The sequence below is a fragment of the Pholcus phalangioides genome, unplaced genomic scaffold (assembly GCF_987345545.1).
Source record: "Pholcus phalangioides strain wild (caught in Gottingen) unplaced genomic scaffold, Ppha-v1.0 ptg000030l_1, whole genome shotgun sequence".
In the NCBI taxonomy this organism is placed as follows: Eukaryota; Metazoa; Arthropoda; class Arachnida; order Araneae; family Pholcidae; genus Pholcus; species Pholcus phalangioides.
The window spans coordinates 3,099,478-3,115,625 of record NW_028301620.1 but is presented as its reverse complement, the minus strand read 5'-3'; the positions used below and the strand labels follow the sequence as shown (position 1 = coordinate 3,115,625).

The 16,148-nt window shown below is 33.7% G+C and overlaps 1 protein-coding gene across 1 annotated transcript in view; it reads right to left on the bottom strand.

Moving 5' to 3' along the window:
- The window catches only part of LOC149067451 (uncharacterized), a 55,194-nt gene that overhangs the window by 13,665 nt on the left and 25,381 nt on the right, over window positions 1-16,148 (bottom strand). Inside the window, exon 2 of the mRNA XM_089252714.1 lies at window positions 1,213-1,265. Within this exon, the coding sequence (XP_089108840.1) occupies window positions 1,213-1,265 (53 nt within the window). The remainder of the gene's footprint in view (window positions 1-1,212; window positions 1,266-16,148) is intronic.

Here is a 16,148-nt window from a genome sequence, read left to right as displayed (position 1 = left end):
CAGACTGATTGGGAGTCACATTTTATTCGGTTCATTCAATTTAATTTTGTCCCCATAATATCAAACAGCGACCCTTCACTGGAAGCTATCGTTGTCGTGTGTGGAAAATTTATCGCCAACAATTCACTGCCACGCAATTCAATGAAGGGAAAATTCACCGCCACGCATTTAACGCGACATGACAATTTACCAGTAGGAAAGTTCACCGACAAATAATTTATCGACATAGTAAATGAGTAGACGAGCAGGGGAGTGTGCCAGTGAACAAGTGAGTAAGTGAGCGAAGACGTAATTGATCAAGTGAGTCGAGTAGTCGGTGTGTAAGCAAATGTGAGTGAATAGATAAGTGAATGAGCAAGTGAAAACGCAGATGAGTAAAAGTGAAAAAAGCAAGTGAAAACGCAGATGAGTAAAAGTGAAAAAAGCAAGTGAAAAAGCAGATGGGCAAATTAGCAAGTGAACATGGGACTAATACGGTCACTCACTCACTCACTAGGTCATTTGTACTGTCACTCACTCGGTCATTCATTCTAACACTCACTCTATCACTTACCTACTAACTTGGTCACTCATATGGTCAGTGAGTAGGCCTTGTGCTCACTCACTCAATCACACATACGGTCACTCACTCTGCCACTCAACCACTCACTTGGTCACTCATATGGTCAATGGCAAGCTCAACCGCACACTCGCTCGGTACTTCCATTCACTGGGTCACTCATAATGTTACTCAATCGCCCACTTTTCCATTCATTTGGTAACATAAACAGTCTCTCACTCAATCATTCATCAACTCATTCAAACACTATAACGTTTTCTCACTTACTCCGTCACCCACTCAATCACTTAATTACTTATACGGTTATTTACTTAATCGCTCACTCATTCGGTCATCCATACGACCTCGCACTCGCTCACATAATCATTCACTTGCTCAATCACTCGTCCACTCACTCACTGATGTCGAATTGTTGTAGATTTATTGCTTGTCGGTGAATTTTTTCCGGTGGTGAATTTTCTGTAAATCGCCACAGCACACTATTCGGACGCCACTACTTTATATCATGAGCAATGGTCCAAGCAAATCTTACGTCGATTGTCTTTTCTCCGATAATATATATAAACGTGTGTATACATTTGAAAATTTCGTGTCTAAAATATAACTTTCAGGGGCAGGAAAGACCTTTTCCAAAAATAGCAGTTTTCACTTACCAAGGCGATAAGTTTATCAATATTCTGCACAATTAGCAACAGAAACAGGAAACCTGCAAATTATAAGACAAAAAAAGCATTAGTCGATTTCTTGCGAGCTTTCAAATTTCGACAATTGATAAAAACATTACAATATGGGATAATCAAAGAGGAAAGGTCATATACAGGGTGTCCCATAAATTCGTGAATAGTCTAAAGAATCATAAAAGTTGAATGAATCGAAACATTTTTTCAGCTGCATTCATATATAAACTCAGATATATTGTCGATAAAAAATTTCTCAAAGATGTATTTTATGCATGAATATATTTATTCAACTGCGAATTATGTAAATGGAATTTGTACTTGTGGAGGGATCAAACGATAGTAACATAAATCATTTGAGCAACAAATACAATAGAATAATTTCCAAATTAGGAATACTTCAAACCCAAATAAAATAGAATGTCATACATTAACACTTACACAAAATTATATGTACAGGATTGTAAAATTTACATTATTAAATACTAATTAGTTGATAGAAAACCGAAATAGAAATTCAGTGAGTCATATACAAAAAATAAATCACGTTCCAAAAATAAATAGAACACTTTTTAAAAAGAGGTAAAGCTCCTAAAATATACTCTCTCTAATAATAAAATACTCTCCTAAAAATAACTCTTATACAGCTCCAAAAATAATGAACTATTTCCATGCCAGTTAGCGTTACGAATCCCACAAAAGACGTCAATTATAAAAAAAAACCTTAAATTATGCAGATATGATACAGTGAGATTCATTTATTGTTTAAAAAAAATTCTGAATTTTATCGGGAAAAAATTTATACCTTGATTTCTCGTTATTTTCCGATTGAATATTACTGAGATAAGATTAACGAGCGCATACTATAATAACCACCTAAAATACCATAGTAACCAACGCTGTTGAGTTACACACCTAGTTATGTCTTACCTAGATTTGATGGAAGAATTGCAAAATTCCTACAGGTCACAAAGTGTGTGTTTATTTTTTTCTCTTTATGTTTTCACGTAGTTGCCGACAGATAGCGCTAACGCTCTGCCAAGCATTTTTAAAGCATTTTTTTTTTGAAAATATGAAAAACATTGAGTGTTAGAGGTATGTAAAATTTTGTACTGGCATAGGTTAGCATTTGAAACACAATCAAATATATGAGAAAAAATTTGAAATAAATCAATGGATAAGTATTATTTTTCTCATTCTCATCCGCTGTATTGATTATCAGTTTGAGGATCCGACTATATCACAAATTTATACCCATTGATTTACCTTCAAAAAAGAATAATCAGATTATTATTATAATAATCACAAATAACTATAGACCATCAACTCGTGAACATTACCGTTCATTAAATATCCTTCCATTGCGGCACCTTTACGTTTTTTAATTCTATCCTATTTTGAAAAAAACAAAAACCTATTTTACTTACTTATTAACAACTTTAGATCATCCCCAATATATAATAACATTTTTACCTAATTCCCCAAATATTAATAAAACAATCGGGAAAAAAAACACTACATTTATCTCGTCTCAAATTTCTAAAATAATTTTCCAATACAATTAATCAGAACTCAGCTTCTATACCGACCTTTAAGAAAATCTTTACAAAATATCTCTTTAATATGACTGACGTATAGCAGTTCTATTAGAATGTTCACCTCAATTCTCCCTTCATTTGATTTTTTTTTTAAAGTCCGAAATTGATTTCAAATATAAAGCAGTATTTTCTTTTTTTCCGAAATTCACAGGCCCTTTTCTTGCCAACTTAATTTCAGTCATCTTCGTAACAAATTCGTTTTTAATTTCTTTAAGTTTTTTTTTATTATTTTTTTTTCATTCTAGCAAAAATGTTTACTAAGAATTAATGTAATCACTTAATATCGTTTCCACCGCAACTACCACCGTCAACTATATGTACAGTATTTTGTGTTCTCCCCCTTACCTTTCATTTATTATGTATAATCATCATTATTACTATTTGTTACAATTGTGCATAATTTTCTGTAAATATATAGGCCTACCCTACTCTACGATGTTGTGATTGCCAGTATGAGCAAAGTTGGCTTCTTGGTAGTTTTTTTCCCCGGTTTTTGTATAAAATTGTTTTCTTAAAGAATAAAAATATATGTTGTTTCGTGTATATATAAATAATATTTTTAATGATAATAACTACATAAAAAAGTTACCATGTTAAAAGGTGGGAGACAAACTTTAAATGACTTGAACTCTATTTAAATGGTTTAAAAACAGTTGATTGTTTAGCGAAAATTCATGCATGCATGAACTGAAGATGGTCTAAGAGATGGATTATAATGACATTACGAGGAATGAATTACTTATTTCTACAATTTATTTATTTTTCTCATATCCCGTGTGTGCCTATTATAATACAAATATACAAATACAAATACAAATACAACGCCACAACAGGCAAAATGCCCAACGAGGTGGCTGTATTCTAACCAGTTTAATTGAATGGATAATTTTATTAATAGCATGAGTGAGGATTGTGAAAAATTAGTAAGATAGATAAGATGAAGAAATTTTACTAAAATTCCTTTATGGGTTTGAACTTGAAACACACATAACAAAGATCGAAATATCCGCATTTGAATCTCTACCATAAAAATTCCAACTTGCTTATAGATGAAATCGATTTCATTTGATAAACAGCTAGAACGAAGAGATAATTAGAGCGAGTCCGAACAAAATGATGCTTCCGAAGGAAAAGAAATGTATTTGAAAAAAAAAAAAACTATATAATAATCAAAACGATACTGAATTCCTCGATGTAAGTAAAAAAAAAAGAAATAGTTTTCTCGATAAAGAATGTGATTAACGCGAAAATCAAACGCAATTACTGCTCTTGAAGCAAAAACATAGCAATAATAACCTAATAGTCACGATGCATCTAATTTCCGATCGGTGCTAATGATTTAGCAAAGAAATAAAACCAAAAAAAAAGCAAGAAATAAAGATGGTGAACGAACATCATCTCTTCGAAAATAAAACGGTCGACTTAACTGTAAAATGCTGTAAGCGATTATACTTCCAACGAAGCAAATGGGAATGAGGCGAATGGTTATTATTAATATAACGTGCAATTTCAATTCGGATCTCGAACCTTCGAGCGAAATGAGATATAAAAATGAAACAAGCAATTTTTAATGAACCGAAAATGCTTAACATGAAAAAAGGAAGAAAAAAAACATAATACATCAGTTGCAATTTTGTTTTTGTTGTTTTTTTCCCTTTTATTGTGAGAATAATAAATTTATTTCCGTAAAATACGTCAAAAGAAGAAAAATAGCAAAATAGCAATTTACGATAACGAATTTTTATGTATAAACTTCTCAATGCCTTCGTGTTCATCGATTCTGTTTTCCGAGAGAGAATTATTTTACGTATTATATATATGTGTATATACTCTCTGGTGAATTAGTTGAAGGGAATAACATAATCAATTTTTGGAAATGAATTTCCCGTGCAAGTTTGGCTATCGTGTGATTAGATGGATATGAAATACACGTGAATTCAGTTCATTATACGCATAGTGAAGATACCTTAGAAATGAGGAATGCAGAAATGTACATGATGGGTTCTTCAGAAAAATTATGGTTAAACATTATCAAGTTTCGAATTGTTTGTATAGTAAATGTATCTTTTTTCTATTTTTTTAATATAAGTTTTATAAATCTCTTAGTTTGTCTCTAATAATTTCTTAAAAAATTGATTGATTGTGAAATCTGTGCGGAAAAATGTTTCCATACTTTCCATACTTATAAGCTTCTATGTTTCATCCCCCGTAAAAGTGTGAGTGTATTGTTTGTTTTTTTTTAACAAATAAGAATTTAAATGGGTGCTGTGAGCAATTTTTTGATTGAAAAAAATGAATCAACATAGCAATTTAGTTGATTAGAGTATATTTTTAATTAGATACAATAGTCAGATAAAAAATTGTAAAATGCACTTTTTCTTTTATTATACTGGTATCTAAAATTGATAGAAAAAAGTTGAATTTTATTTCTAATTCCCTCAATTTGATGCGATTTTATAAACCTTGCAACAAGTAAAACTTAAAAGCAGCTCTTTAGCAGCTCTTAAAAAAAAATTACACTGACGATGAATCAACTACTTTAAATTAAAAAAGTATTGCACTTATATAGCCGTATTTTGTACTAAAATGATACAAAGTACTGTCTAAAATAGCAAAAAATTGAGAAAGTAGGATTGTATAATGAGTATTTTGACCATGTATTTGTCTGTACACCAGACCATAGAGGGTTGATGTCCTAGTTGCTGAAATAGCTGTGTTTTGAAGAGCTTTAACCTCGGCGATTCCCAAATTTTCTACATTCCCGTCGCTGTGAGACGAGATTAGAATTTTAACCCCGTAGTACTGTCATAGGTGAAATTGCACCCCACGAAAATCTCCAAATATATGCTAATAGAGAGCAGTGCAATGCATATAGTGGTCAATACAGTTGACCTCCGTTCCAGTGGTTGCATCTCAGTTAGCAAAAGAATAGGGTTATTGTATAGGGTATTATTATTTTTACTGTAAAATTTGAGTAGAGTGAAATTTCACTCGTGAAATTTCACAGTAATCACGTAAGTGATGTGGTACGTAAGTGATAATAATAATAATCACGTAAGTAATTACTGTCATGTTTGATTTTTTTCGGACATTTTTCATTTTCAGTCCTGTAGGGACTAATATGTAGTAATGAGTAAAAGAACTATACAAAAAAAAGATTACTCTGATTTCATAAGAGTTTTGAAGACAATAGCGGAAGAAGGAATTTATGAACATTTCGAAGATTTTATCGTTGAATGGTGCAAAGACATGCCACACAGGGATACATTGAAAATAAATATTTTCGACGTCATGAAGCGTGATGGCTACGTAATTGAAGCAACGGGAAGAGAACGCACATCAACACACACAGAACGTACCTCGTGCGTCAAAAAAATGGCAAAATGATATGCTTCAAATGAGTATGAAAAATTTGTGTACAATGATCATGAAAAATCATGGAGAAAATGCGTTACACAACTCGTGTGTTTGAAAATTCAATATTAAAGAAAAAATATTCCTTAGCTGTATTGAATAACATGTTTTTAGAATCAAGGAAAACACTATTCAATGAAAAAATAATCTCAGAATAAATAGAATTCTCAAACTGCATAGGATTCAATCATTAAGACGCCCCTATATGAATCTTGATCCCACAGTATGACTTTTTCGCCCTCGGGCTTCGTGGAATTTTTTTTTTTTTGTCTGAAATGCTGAAGACCACGACTCTAAAGTAACACAATTCTGTCTGAGAATCACGATTCTGTCACCATCTTCACCATAATTTCATCATGGAAATATATCATGGTAACCAGCTGTGCTACTGGGGAATAGCTGTGTGTAATTGAAAAACCACCGATTTAGCTTGACAAAACTTTCTGGTTTAACCTATTGATTGGAAGTAAATTTTTTATTTAAAATGAGCGTAGAAATCTTCTTTTAAGATAAGCGTGCAAATTCGGGCGATCGTATCGACTTGTTTGAGGTGTGTCATTGTAAGACTAGGGCAGACTCTCGATAATCCGGTGTTTTTTCTTAAAGCATAGAAGAGGAAAACATCTCACCGCATATCTGTTAGTAAAAGTTTATATAGCGCACGCCACTTAATGTAATCTCATCGGGACTCGGGGTTTCTGTTAACAATAACCAATTGATAACTATATCCGACAGAAGTCCAAAAACAAATACGATGACCATACCTTCGATTTAATTGAAAGGGAAGCACAGATCACTAAAGGGAGCCTCGGCACAGTTCGAGAGCATTCAAGCTGCCCGCGGCCCATTTACAGATCACCAAAGTCACCCGTGGTGTAGTTCCACATCAGTTAAGTGGCCAGTGGCATATATACAGATCATTGAGTGAGCCGCAACACAGTTCCAGAACATTTAATTGGACCGTGGTACAGTTATACATCACTCAAGTGGCCCGCAGCACATTTTCAGGTCAATTGCGTGATCTACGGCACATTTACAGATCTTTTCTTTTTTCCGCCAAATAGCTCGCTAGACGCTTTTTAGTTGAGTTACGAAAGTCTCTTATCATTCTCTTCTACGATCTTATTCACAAAGGACGAAGGCAATTTCATTTAAAAAATTAATTTGGCCCTTAAAAGGGCTTTTCCGAAATTAATGAAATAAAACAATGAAATTTAAAACAGGAATCGAAAAACCACCTACGAAAAGGCGAGAAAATAAAACGGTAAAGGTGAAAAAAACACCACTCAACTTCCCCAAATGTAAATTTCACCAAGTATTTCACTATGAATGACGTAATGATTCATCCCTCATTGTTATCAATCACGATACTCCATATCCCTTACAATGTATCTAGGAATGTAAGGTTTATTTATATGCAATCCAGCTCACCCTGGTCTGATAACTGCTGGATTAGCGAGAGTCTACTGTACTTAGAATTATATATATACTGCACTTTCATGGTGATATATTCTAGTTTTACCTTTTAAAGAAAACCATAGAAAATGACCCAATTTCCTGCATTTTTTGCACTTTAAAAAATATATATGTATTTTTACGCGATAGAAAAAAAAAATGTCGGAAACGAGAGGGTGAATAAGCATCGACGATAAATGAGCGGCATTATTTTGCAACGGAAATGGTTGGCCAAAGTAAATGAACAGAAAACTGAGACTAGACGAGGAAACGGTTATGGAACAGGAAAAAAAAAGAATATAATTTTCTAGGAAGAGAACCATTATCATTCCCCATCGCCATAAAATGGTGCAACGATCGGTATCTTGTGTTCCTTGTCATTACTTCTAGCGGTGGATTGCTTATGGTTTGATTAGCTGCGGGACATTACGCGAGACATGTCTCTACAGCGACTTTTCTCTTTTTCTGTGCGTAAGTCTCTCTACAAAAACAAAAAGACGACATAATTCAACACGCTTTACATCCATTGAAATGATTTTTAGTGTTAAAGTGGTTTTTTTTTTTTTTGTATTATTATCATTCTACTTTTTTGTGTGAGAGGGTTGGAACGAAGAGTTTTCGGTTGAAGAATGTTTTCGAGCACTACATAATCTTCAGCAGCTGTTCCCTCTTTCTCTTTACGTGCGAGAAACAAAGTTTTATACGTACGAGATTTTTATGACGATGAAAAATAAGTGAAATTCTTCACAACTTTGTTATTTTCGTGAGCAGAAAAGTTTTTTTTCACTCTTCATAGGAGGGAAAAAAGTCTCTCACAGAAATGTATCAAGTGTTTCTCAGAATTGTTTACTGTTTTTTATTTTTATTGGAAAACTGTTAAAAAAAGTTGTATTTTTCAAGATTTTCTCATGTTTGGTTTAGATAAAATAATTGCAATGCTAATCAAGCTAGTTCATATCAGAAGATAAAAATATAGTTTTATGTGTATAAGCTCATGCTCTGAAAGGATACAACTTATCTAGTGGTGTGTGGGTCCATCTATAGTTTGAATAACAGCAGCAGCGCTCATTGTAGTCAGGGCCGTCTTAACGCATGGGCTCGCTAGGCCCGTGGACTTCGACTGCATAGTAAACCTCAAGTAAATGAGATCTGATACTTTCATTTACTATATGTAAATATGTACTGATATTAAAAAAAACCCCGATAAATATTTGGAAAGCAGGTACTTCCAGCCAAGTAAGGCATTCCAGAACATCCCTTTGACCGAAGGAACATGATGTTATTAAGACGGCCCTGATCGGGGTAATGATCCAAAAACGTGTTGGAATTGAAGTATTATGACATTGTCGTTAAACAATCCTTAAGTGACTGTCGTAACATGGAGCTCGAGATGCGCGTTGACCACTTAAGTGTTCGATTGAATTGAATTCAGGAGATTCTGGACAATCAGTTTTCTGATCTATCTGGGAGGCTTCTGAAGCCAATTTTTTGCTATTTGGTGTTTCTTGCTATTAGGTGGGCATTGTCTTGATGAAAATATTGTTATTATTTAGAAAAAAAGTTCTATGAATAGGGAGGGGTTGTAAATGATAAGCTAGGATGTCAATACCTTGAACCACTGACATAGGTCTCCAGAGGTACAGCAGATGCTGAAGATTTTTTCAATAATATTCTCCCCAAACTTTCATACCTGCCTGAAAAACTCTTCTTCATGATGTTTTCACCACACTTTTCCTTCATCAATCATACTATATAGTTGGAGCATTCCTCTGACCAAATGACACGTTTCCCCACTTGAGACCATAAATGACAGATGGCATTGTTTTGCGTTCAACATGGGAAAAAACAACTATCATTTGAGAAAACCCAGGGTTTGATCCCAAGAGGAAACAATCTTCCAGTACCAAGCTTAAATACGAATTCAAACGCAAGAGCCACAACAGGCAAATTGCCCAACGAGTTGGATGAAAAAAAAGATGGCCCCTAAAAGTATAGGGATGTCAACTGTAACAAAATATAGCAACCCAATATAAAAGGTTGTGGCAAAACCACTACCTGGAATTTTTTCTTACTAAACGATACTGGGGTCCCCTTGTCAAAGTAGTTAATTGATGGTGTATTAAAACAAAGAAAAAATCGTTTTAGCCGCATTTAATGCTGTTTTTTCCTAAATTTCCTCCGTTTCTCGAATTCGAATATCCCTATGAATATTGCACTTAGAAACATCGATTTTTTTTTGGCATCAGGAGAGAAAGGGCAGCAACTTTCTGTTGTGGCTGTATTTTCACTCTAAAAACTGGTGCAGGGTAATTTTTTAACGCCTGTTGAGCACTTTTTAAATTGGAATTATACCTCTACGACGGGCGTTTGATGGGATAAAGGCCGTGCTAGAACTTACAGAACACCCTGTGTAACATATATCTAGTATTAACAAAAAGAATTGATTGCTAGTAAAAGCCATGTCGGCTTCTTTGCAATTTTTCCCCTTTATATTGAACTGTATTCTCTCTTGCGAATAATTTGACATTGAAATTGGGATAATGTTCTTCGGGAATGTGTAAAATATTTATTCGAGCATGAATTATTTCAAATTACGTGCCTGCGTGAAAACTTTTTAAGATTTGTCCAGCCTTGATATTTTTCAATATTGAAGAAAGAGAAGACAATTTCGGTAGAAAAACCTCCTTATTTTCATCCTGAAGTTAATTCTATGATCATTGGGAATTTTCTAGAACAATACAAGAAAAAACATAATATTCCTATATTTTTATTCAGCAACTTCCCAAAGGTAGGGGTCTGCAACCTTCCAGACATCGCGGGAAAAATTAAAATTTCCGCGAAGCCCGCGGGCCACCAAATAACACCGCGGTGTTCTCGGTTATTTGAACAGGTTTTCTCAAATTTATTGAACACTTTTATTCACTCTGAATTTCTTTCTTTAATTAAATTTGAATTTATATTTATTGCTGAATAGTTTCCTTTCATTAATTTACTCATTATTTGAAGGAAGTTACCCATATTGGAATCGTAGTTGTTCTGGTATTAATTCATTAATTCTTGCTTTCATTAAATATGAAATTTTTCCGATAATTCTGAAATTATGTTTTCATTAATTTTACATTTTTATTAACTGAAATTATTTCTTTCAAAAATTCTTAATTTTATTTTTTTCATAAATTGTTACTATTAACAATTCTGAAATTACTCTCAATATAATTCTGAAATTACTCTCAATATAATTCTGAAATTATATCTATATCAGTGGTGGATCTGCAATTCTAATTTTTTCAGTATATAATTCAATATTTATTTTTTCATCAACTATGCCGCTGTGGTGGTCGAGTGGTTATAGTGCCGGACTCGTGATGCGAGGATCCGGGTTCGAACTCCACAGTGGTGGTCGGCTGAAGTTGGTTTTCTGTGGTTCCCAACTTCAAGGCGCAAATGCGAGCCGATCTCCCCGTTAAAAAGTCTCGCCACAGAGAGCAACAGTCCTACAACGGTAAATCATTCAAACATAACACTTCACTCATAGTTAGTAAAACTGGGGGCAGATGACAGCACTACACATAACAAGCATTACATAGAAACAAACTTTACGTCAGGTTGCACTACACGTACACGCACATTGCCGCATGTACCGATTCGTTGGGGGGTTCCGCAGGGGGGGGGGTGCATGTGTGGTGTAGCAGTAGTAGGTAGGGGCTCGGGGATCCATGATGTTCTTAAGTCAGCCATCTCGTTGGGCAATTTGCCTGTTGTGGCGTTGTATTTGTATTTGTATAAATTTTCTCATCAATTATTAAGTAATTTTTTCAATAATTCTAAAATTATTTCCTTCAATGATTTTTTTTAGCATTTTGTAAATTCTGTAATTATATATACCTTTTGGATGCCGAATTTGGCGTCTTGAAATATGCATAAGCCTCAATAACTGTTTTGGTCTCGGATCTGATTACTATATTGAATCTTGAAAGTATCTCACCGTTATAAATACACTAGTATAAGTTTCCAGAGGCCACACACACACACACACACACACACACAGCTCTTTAACGAATTTTTATTTATTTTGGAATTTAATAGTTTTCTGTGAGTAAGCTATTTTTAAAAATGGTCAGTGGGCCACAGCAGGAATCTCGGACGGGCGCATTTGGCCCTTGGACCATAGGTTGAAGACCGCTGCCATTAGGTTACCTAAGAAAAAAAAATCTGTGTTATATTTTCCTTGAAAAGTTTAAAGCATTGTCTTGAAGCTTTCTTAATGATTATCGTGCGTTTGCTTTCTTAAAAAAAAGATACACGATAGATATACAGCAGGACCTTCAACATTTAAGGCACGGCGGGCCAAATTGAAACTTCCCGCAAAGCCCGCCACCCACCAACTCATTTAATTTAGGGGCATCTAAATAAAAAATGTCCAATGGGGCTCCGAGTTAAACGGGAAAAAAATAACTGAAGTCATTAGTTCAGTGTGAAATTACTTCTTTTATCGTCAATTTTGATTAGTTCTTAAATAATTTTTTTCACCATTAAAAAAAATTGATTAATTAGTGATTAAATTAATTAATTCAGCGATTAATTTTATTCTGAAATCACTTTAAATGATCCTTTAATTATTTATTTTGGTATCTCTGAAATAATTTTCCTTCTAAATTTTTAAATATTTTTTTTAATAATTATACAGTTACTCTTTTATTGATCGTGAAATTATTTCTATCAAAAATTACAAAATTATTTTTCATTGATTTCTGAGTTATTTTTTCCCCTTAATTCTGAAATTATTTGATTCAAAAAGTAATTCAGTAATTCTGAATTTTCATCAGTTCTGGAGATGTTCCTTTCATTATCTGCGGGCCACGAGAAAAAGTTCCGAGGGCTACAGTTGGCAAGTGGATCATGTGTTGAAGACCCCTGATATATACTTTTATTCCGGCTTAAATAATAATGACCATTTTGGTGTGTGTTCGGTTATCATACGTGAGGGCAATTTTCCTGTTTTGGCCTTTTTATTTGTATGCATTCGCGTAAATTCTACTAGTGCTTGCTTCTACAACTACGAGAAAAAGTGCGTGGTGGAGACAAGATCGTTTCTCTTGTTATATGGAAAAACGGTGCCATTAGCTATATTAAACATTTACACAACGAAATAGAAATGGACTATCGGCTGAGAAATCATTAGAAAAATTGAAACTCTTGGGGATAGAGAATATTTCTCGGCCGAGCATGAAGGACATTCTGATTCGATTTCACTTTCATAGAACCGCTGCCGGAATACTGTACTATCTTCAGCCGCCCTCACAAATAATCTCGCTCCGGTATAACTTTGCCGATACATATACAAACACAGCCGCGTACGCAACAACATGAACGATGAGGTAAGACTTTTGAAATATCGTTCGTTCTCCGACGGCGCGATGCTGTCTGTATATTATATGTGTGTATCTCTGTCTCTATATATATTGATCCCAGGGTGAGTTTTCGTCCATGTATTGCCCGAGGATGAAACACGAAGAGATCGTATACTTTACGAAGTTTCTCTCTCTCTGTGCGAATGTCTTTCTACATGATGTATGATTGTCTCGCATGACTATACCCCCGAGAAAAAAATCCCTCTTCATTTCCTAAAAAAAAATACTAAATAAAGGGAACAGGAAAGGCCTTACGGGACAAGGTACCCATTTGTTTGTGGGTGTTCGGTTCGACAAGCCGAGCAACTCGAGCTGAATTCTGAACACATTCCGTATCAATGACTTTTTGTTCCCAAACAAATCGTGTAGCGAAAATTCCAAAGAAGAAAATGAAACATGATATCATTTGTCTTATGTTTTTTTTTTGTTTTTCTTTATTATTCTGGACATCCTGGGATATCGCAAGTCCAAAAAATAATGTTACGTTCTGATACGACCTACAGGACAAACTCTATTACGGAGTCGGGACCTGACATAAGAGAAATACATATACCAGGTTACCCGTGATCTAATAAGTGTGATTTATAGGCGGACAGAGATTTTTTTTCCTTCTTCTGTCCGAGTGTTTTTTATGTGTTCTTGGAAATGTTATTCGTGTTGTGAAAAAACGACTATTTTAAAGGATTCAAAATACAATGAAACATCAATATAATGACTTTCTACGGACCATGGAATAATGTTATTGTTGAGAGGTTATCGTTATATCGTAGGCCAGCATTATCATCAGTCACCGCCAAATTTATGCTGTTTGTCGGCATCTCTTCTGAATTAACGTTGTTAGTTCGTACCACCGTATAAAAGTCACTTATATGTACTTATATTGCCAACAAAAAATTCTAATTGTGATTAGTTAATTAATAAAATTTAGTTCTTCTTTCATTTTGTAAACTGCACTTTGTGTACCACACAAAAAAGTCGATCCACGGTAAATTTCACAACACTTTTGAAGGGTGTATACAGCAAAATACCGATGTTATTAGGCACCCCCGAAAGAACAAAAACTATTCAGAAATTTAAAAATATAAAAAAGCGATTTTGAGTGAATTATAAAGAATATCGTGTTGCCGCAGTAGCCAAATCTCCTCAAAAAATATCGCCATAGAGTGATTTATCGCAGTGAAGGATATCTTTGTATTGAGACTAATATTCGGCTATAGACAATTCCAAGCAAGATTTCAAAAAAAAAACATCGTTGTAGAGGGATTCGAAGTTATAACGAATATGTTGTAGTGAGGTTTCACTGTATTTGTTTTGAGCTGCTTAAAGACATTAGTCCATATTCGTCAGTATGTTTGGGATAATTTGAAACTTCTGGTTGAGGGAACCAGAAGTTTCAAATTTTACTGATAAAAAAAACCCCAAACCAAATTATATTGTAAACCACCACAATTTCATGCACTGGATTTTGAAAATCTGCACATTCTTCTGGGGAAAAAGCCATCAAAATAGGCACTTTAAACACCTGCATCGATTTGAACTTCCGAAGACACCTCTGGAATAAACTTTTTCTTTCTTTAAATGAATACAGTAACGGATTGCGAAAGTAATTTTTCCTTTATAAAGTAATATGTAAATTTTTTTGAACCTCTGCGTGTTGATCATTATAATTCACATGCAAACAGATACTGTAAATAAATAATGGAATAACATTTGGTATGAAGATTACCGTATGTTTTATATAAATAGGTTCTCTATAAATTACCTACACAATGTGTTCCTTAATTTAACTGAATATTTGTTGAATATCACTGAATTTTATTTAAGCAGATAAAAAACAAGCACGTTCTTTCTCTATGTTGGGGAGTGTGAAGATTTTTTCACGTATGGTTACAGTGCTTCAACATATAAAGCAATCATGAATTTTGCTGTTTTAAGCAATTACTTTTTTTATATACTGTGCTGTCTAATGCTCGTGGAAAATATCAATTTCATGACATCATTTTGATCAAAGGAGAGGCTATTTCTTGACATAAGCCGTTTTATGTTCTTGTACTTATTGTGGATTATTGTCCCGATTCGTGCATTTCAGCTAAATATTTAAATTTTCTGAAATCATGGCTCATGGTTTATTTTAAAACTTAATAAAGAATAGCATTTTTGTAATCGAATCTTGTGGTTTTCATGACTATTTAAAACCGATTCCCTATCATACAAAAGATGGAGCGCCATCTATCCACAAGCTACCGAGTGAGAAACCTGTATACAAGTGAAAATTATTACTTGTACAATCGAACTTGGTTAATTCAAAGAGTCCAAATTCAGTGGGAAAAAAATCTGCCTGGGTCAGTATATTATCAATTAATAAAATTTTGTAATCAGTTACGAAAATGGTGTTCTAGAATCAGCATCCCTGCAAAATTTCTCGACCATTTTCAAAGTCTGATTTACGGAAACAGTCCATGTTCATTTATTACAAAAGTACTTCCCAAATTTTGCTTATCATTCTTGTGCTATCAAGGAAATTTACTTTCATTAACGTATTAAAAAATATAAAATTTCCCATACTCATAACAAAGATAAAAAGATTCAGATTGTGAATGGCACACCTTGATCTATTGCTTCGAAAACATATAATCGGTATTAAGTGGTGCCCATTCTCGATGCTGAACAAAAAATGGCAATAAATTGACAAAAAAAAGAGTGTAGAGAAACAGAATTTTCAAACTATTAATTTTGTTTAAAAATTTGTTGTTTGACAGCTTGATCGAGGAAAGTAAAGTCTGACTTCTTGTAGAATTTTTCAAACTACAAATTTGCTCATAGAAAAATCGGGATTTTTTTCCCCTCCAACTTCGAATTAAACAAGAAATTTCAACATTAACTAGATAGAAACTCAAAGGGAGTTAATGAAAATTTCGAATTATCCAAAATTCGAATAAACCAAGTCCTATTGTATTTAAAATGCACATTCCAAACTCCATGAACTGATTTCAATGAACAAATATTACTGCATCTCTCGTATACATTTATTTCG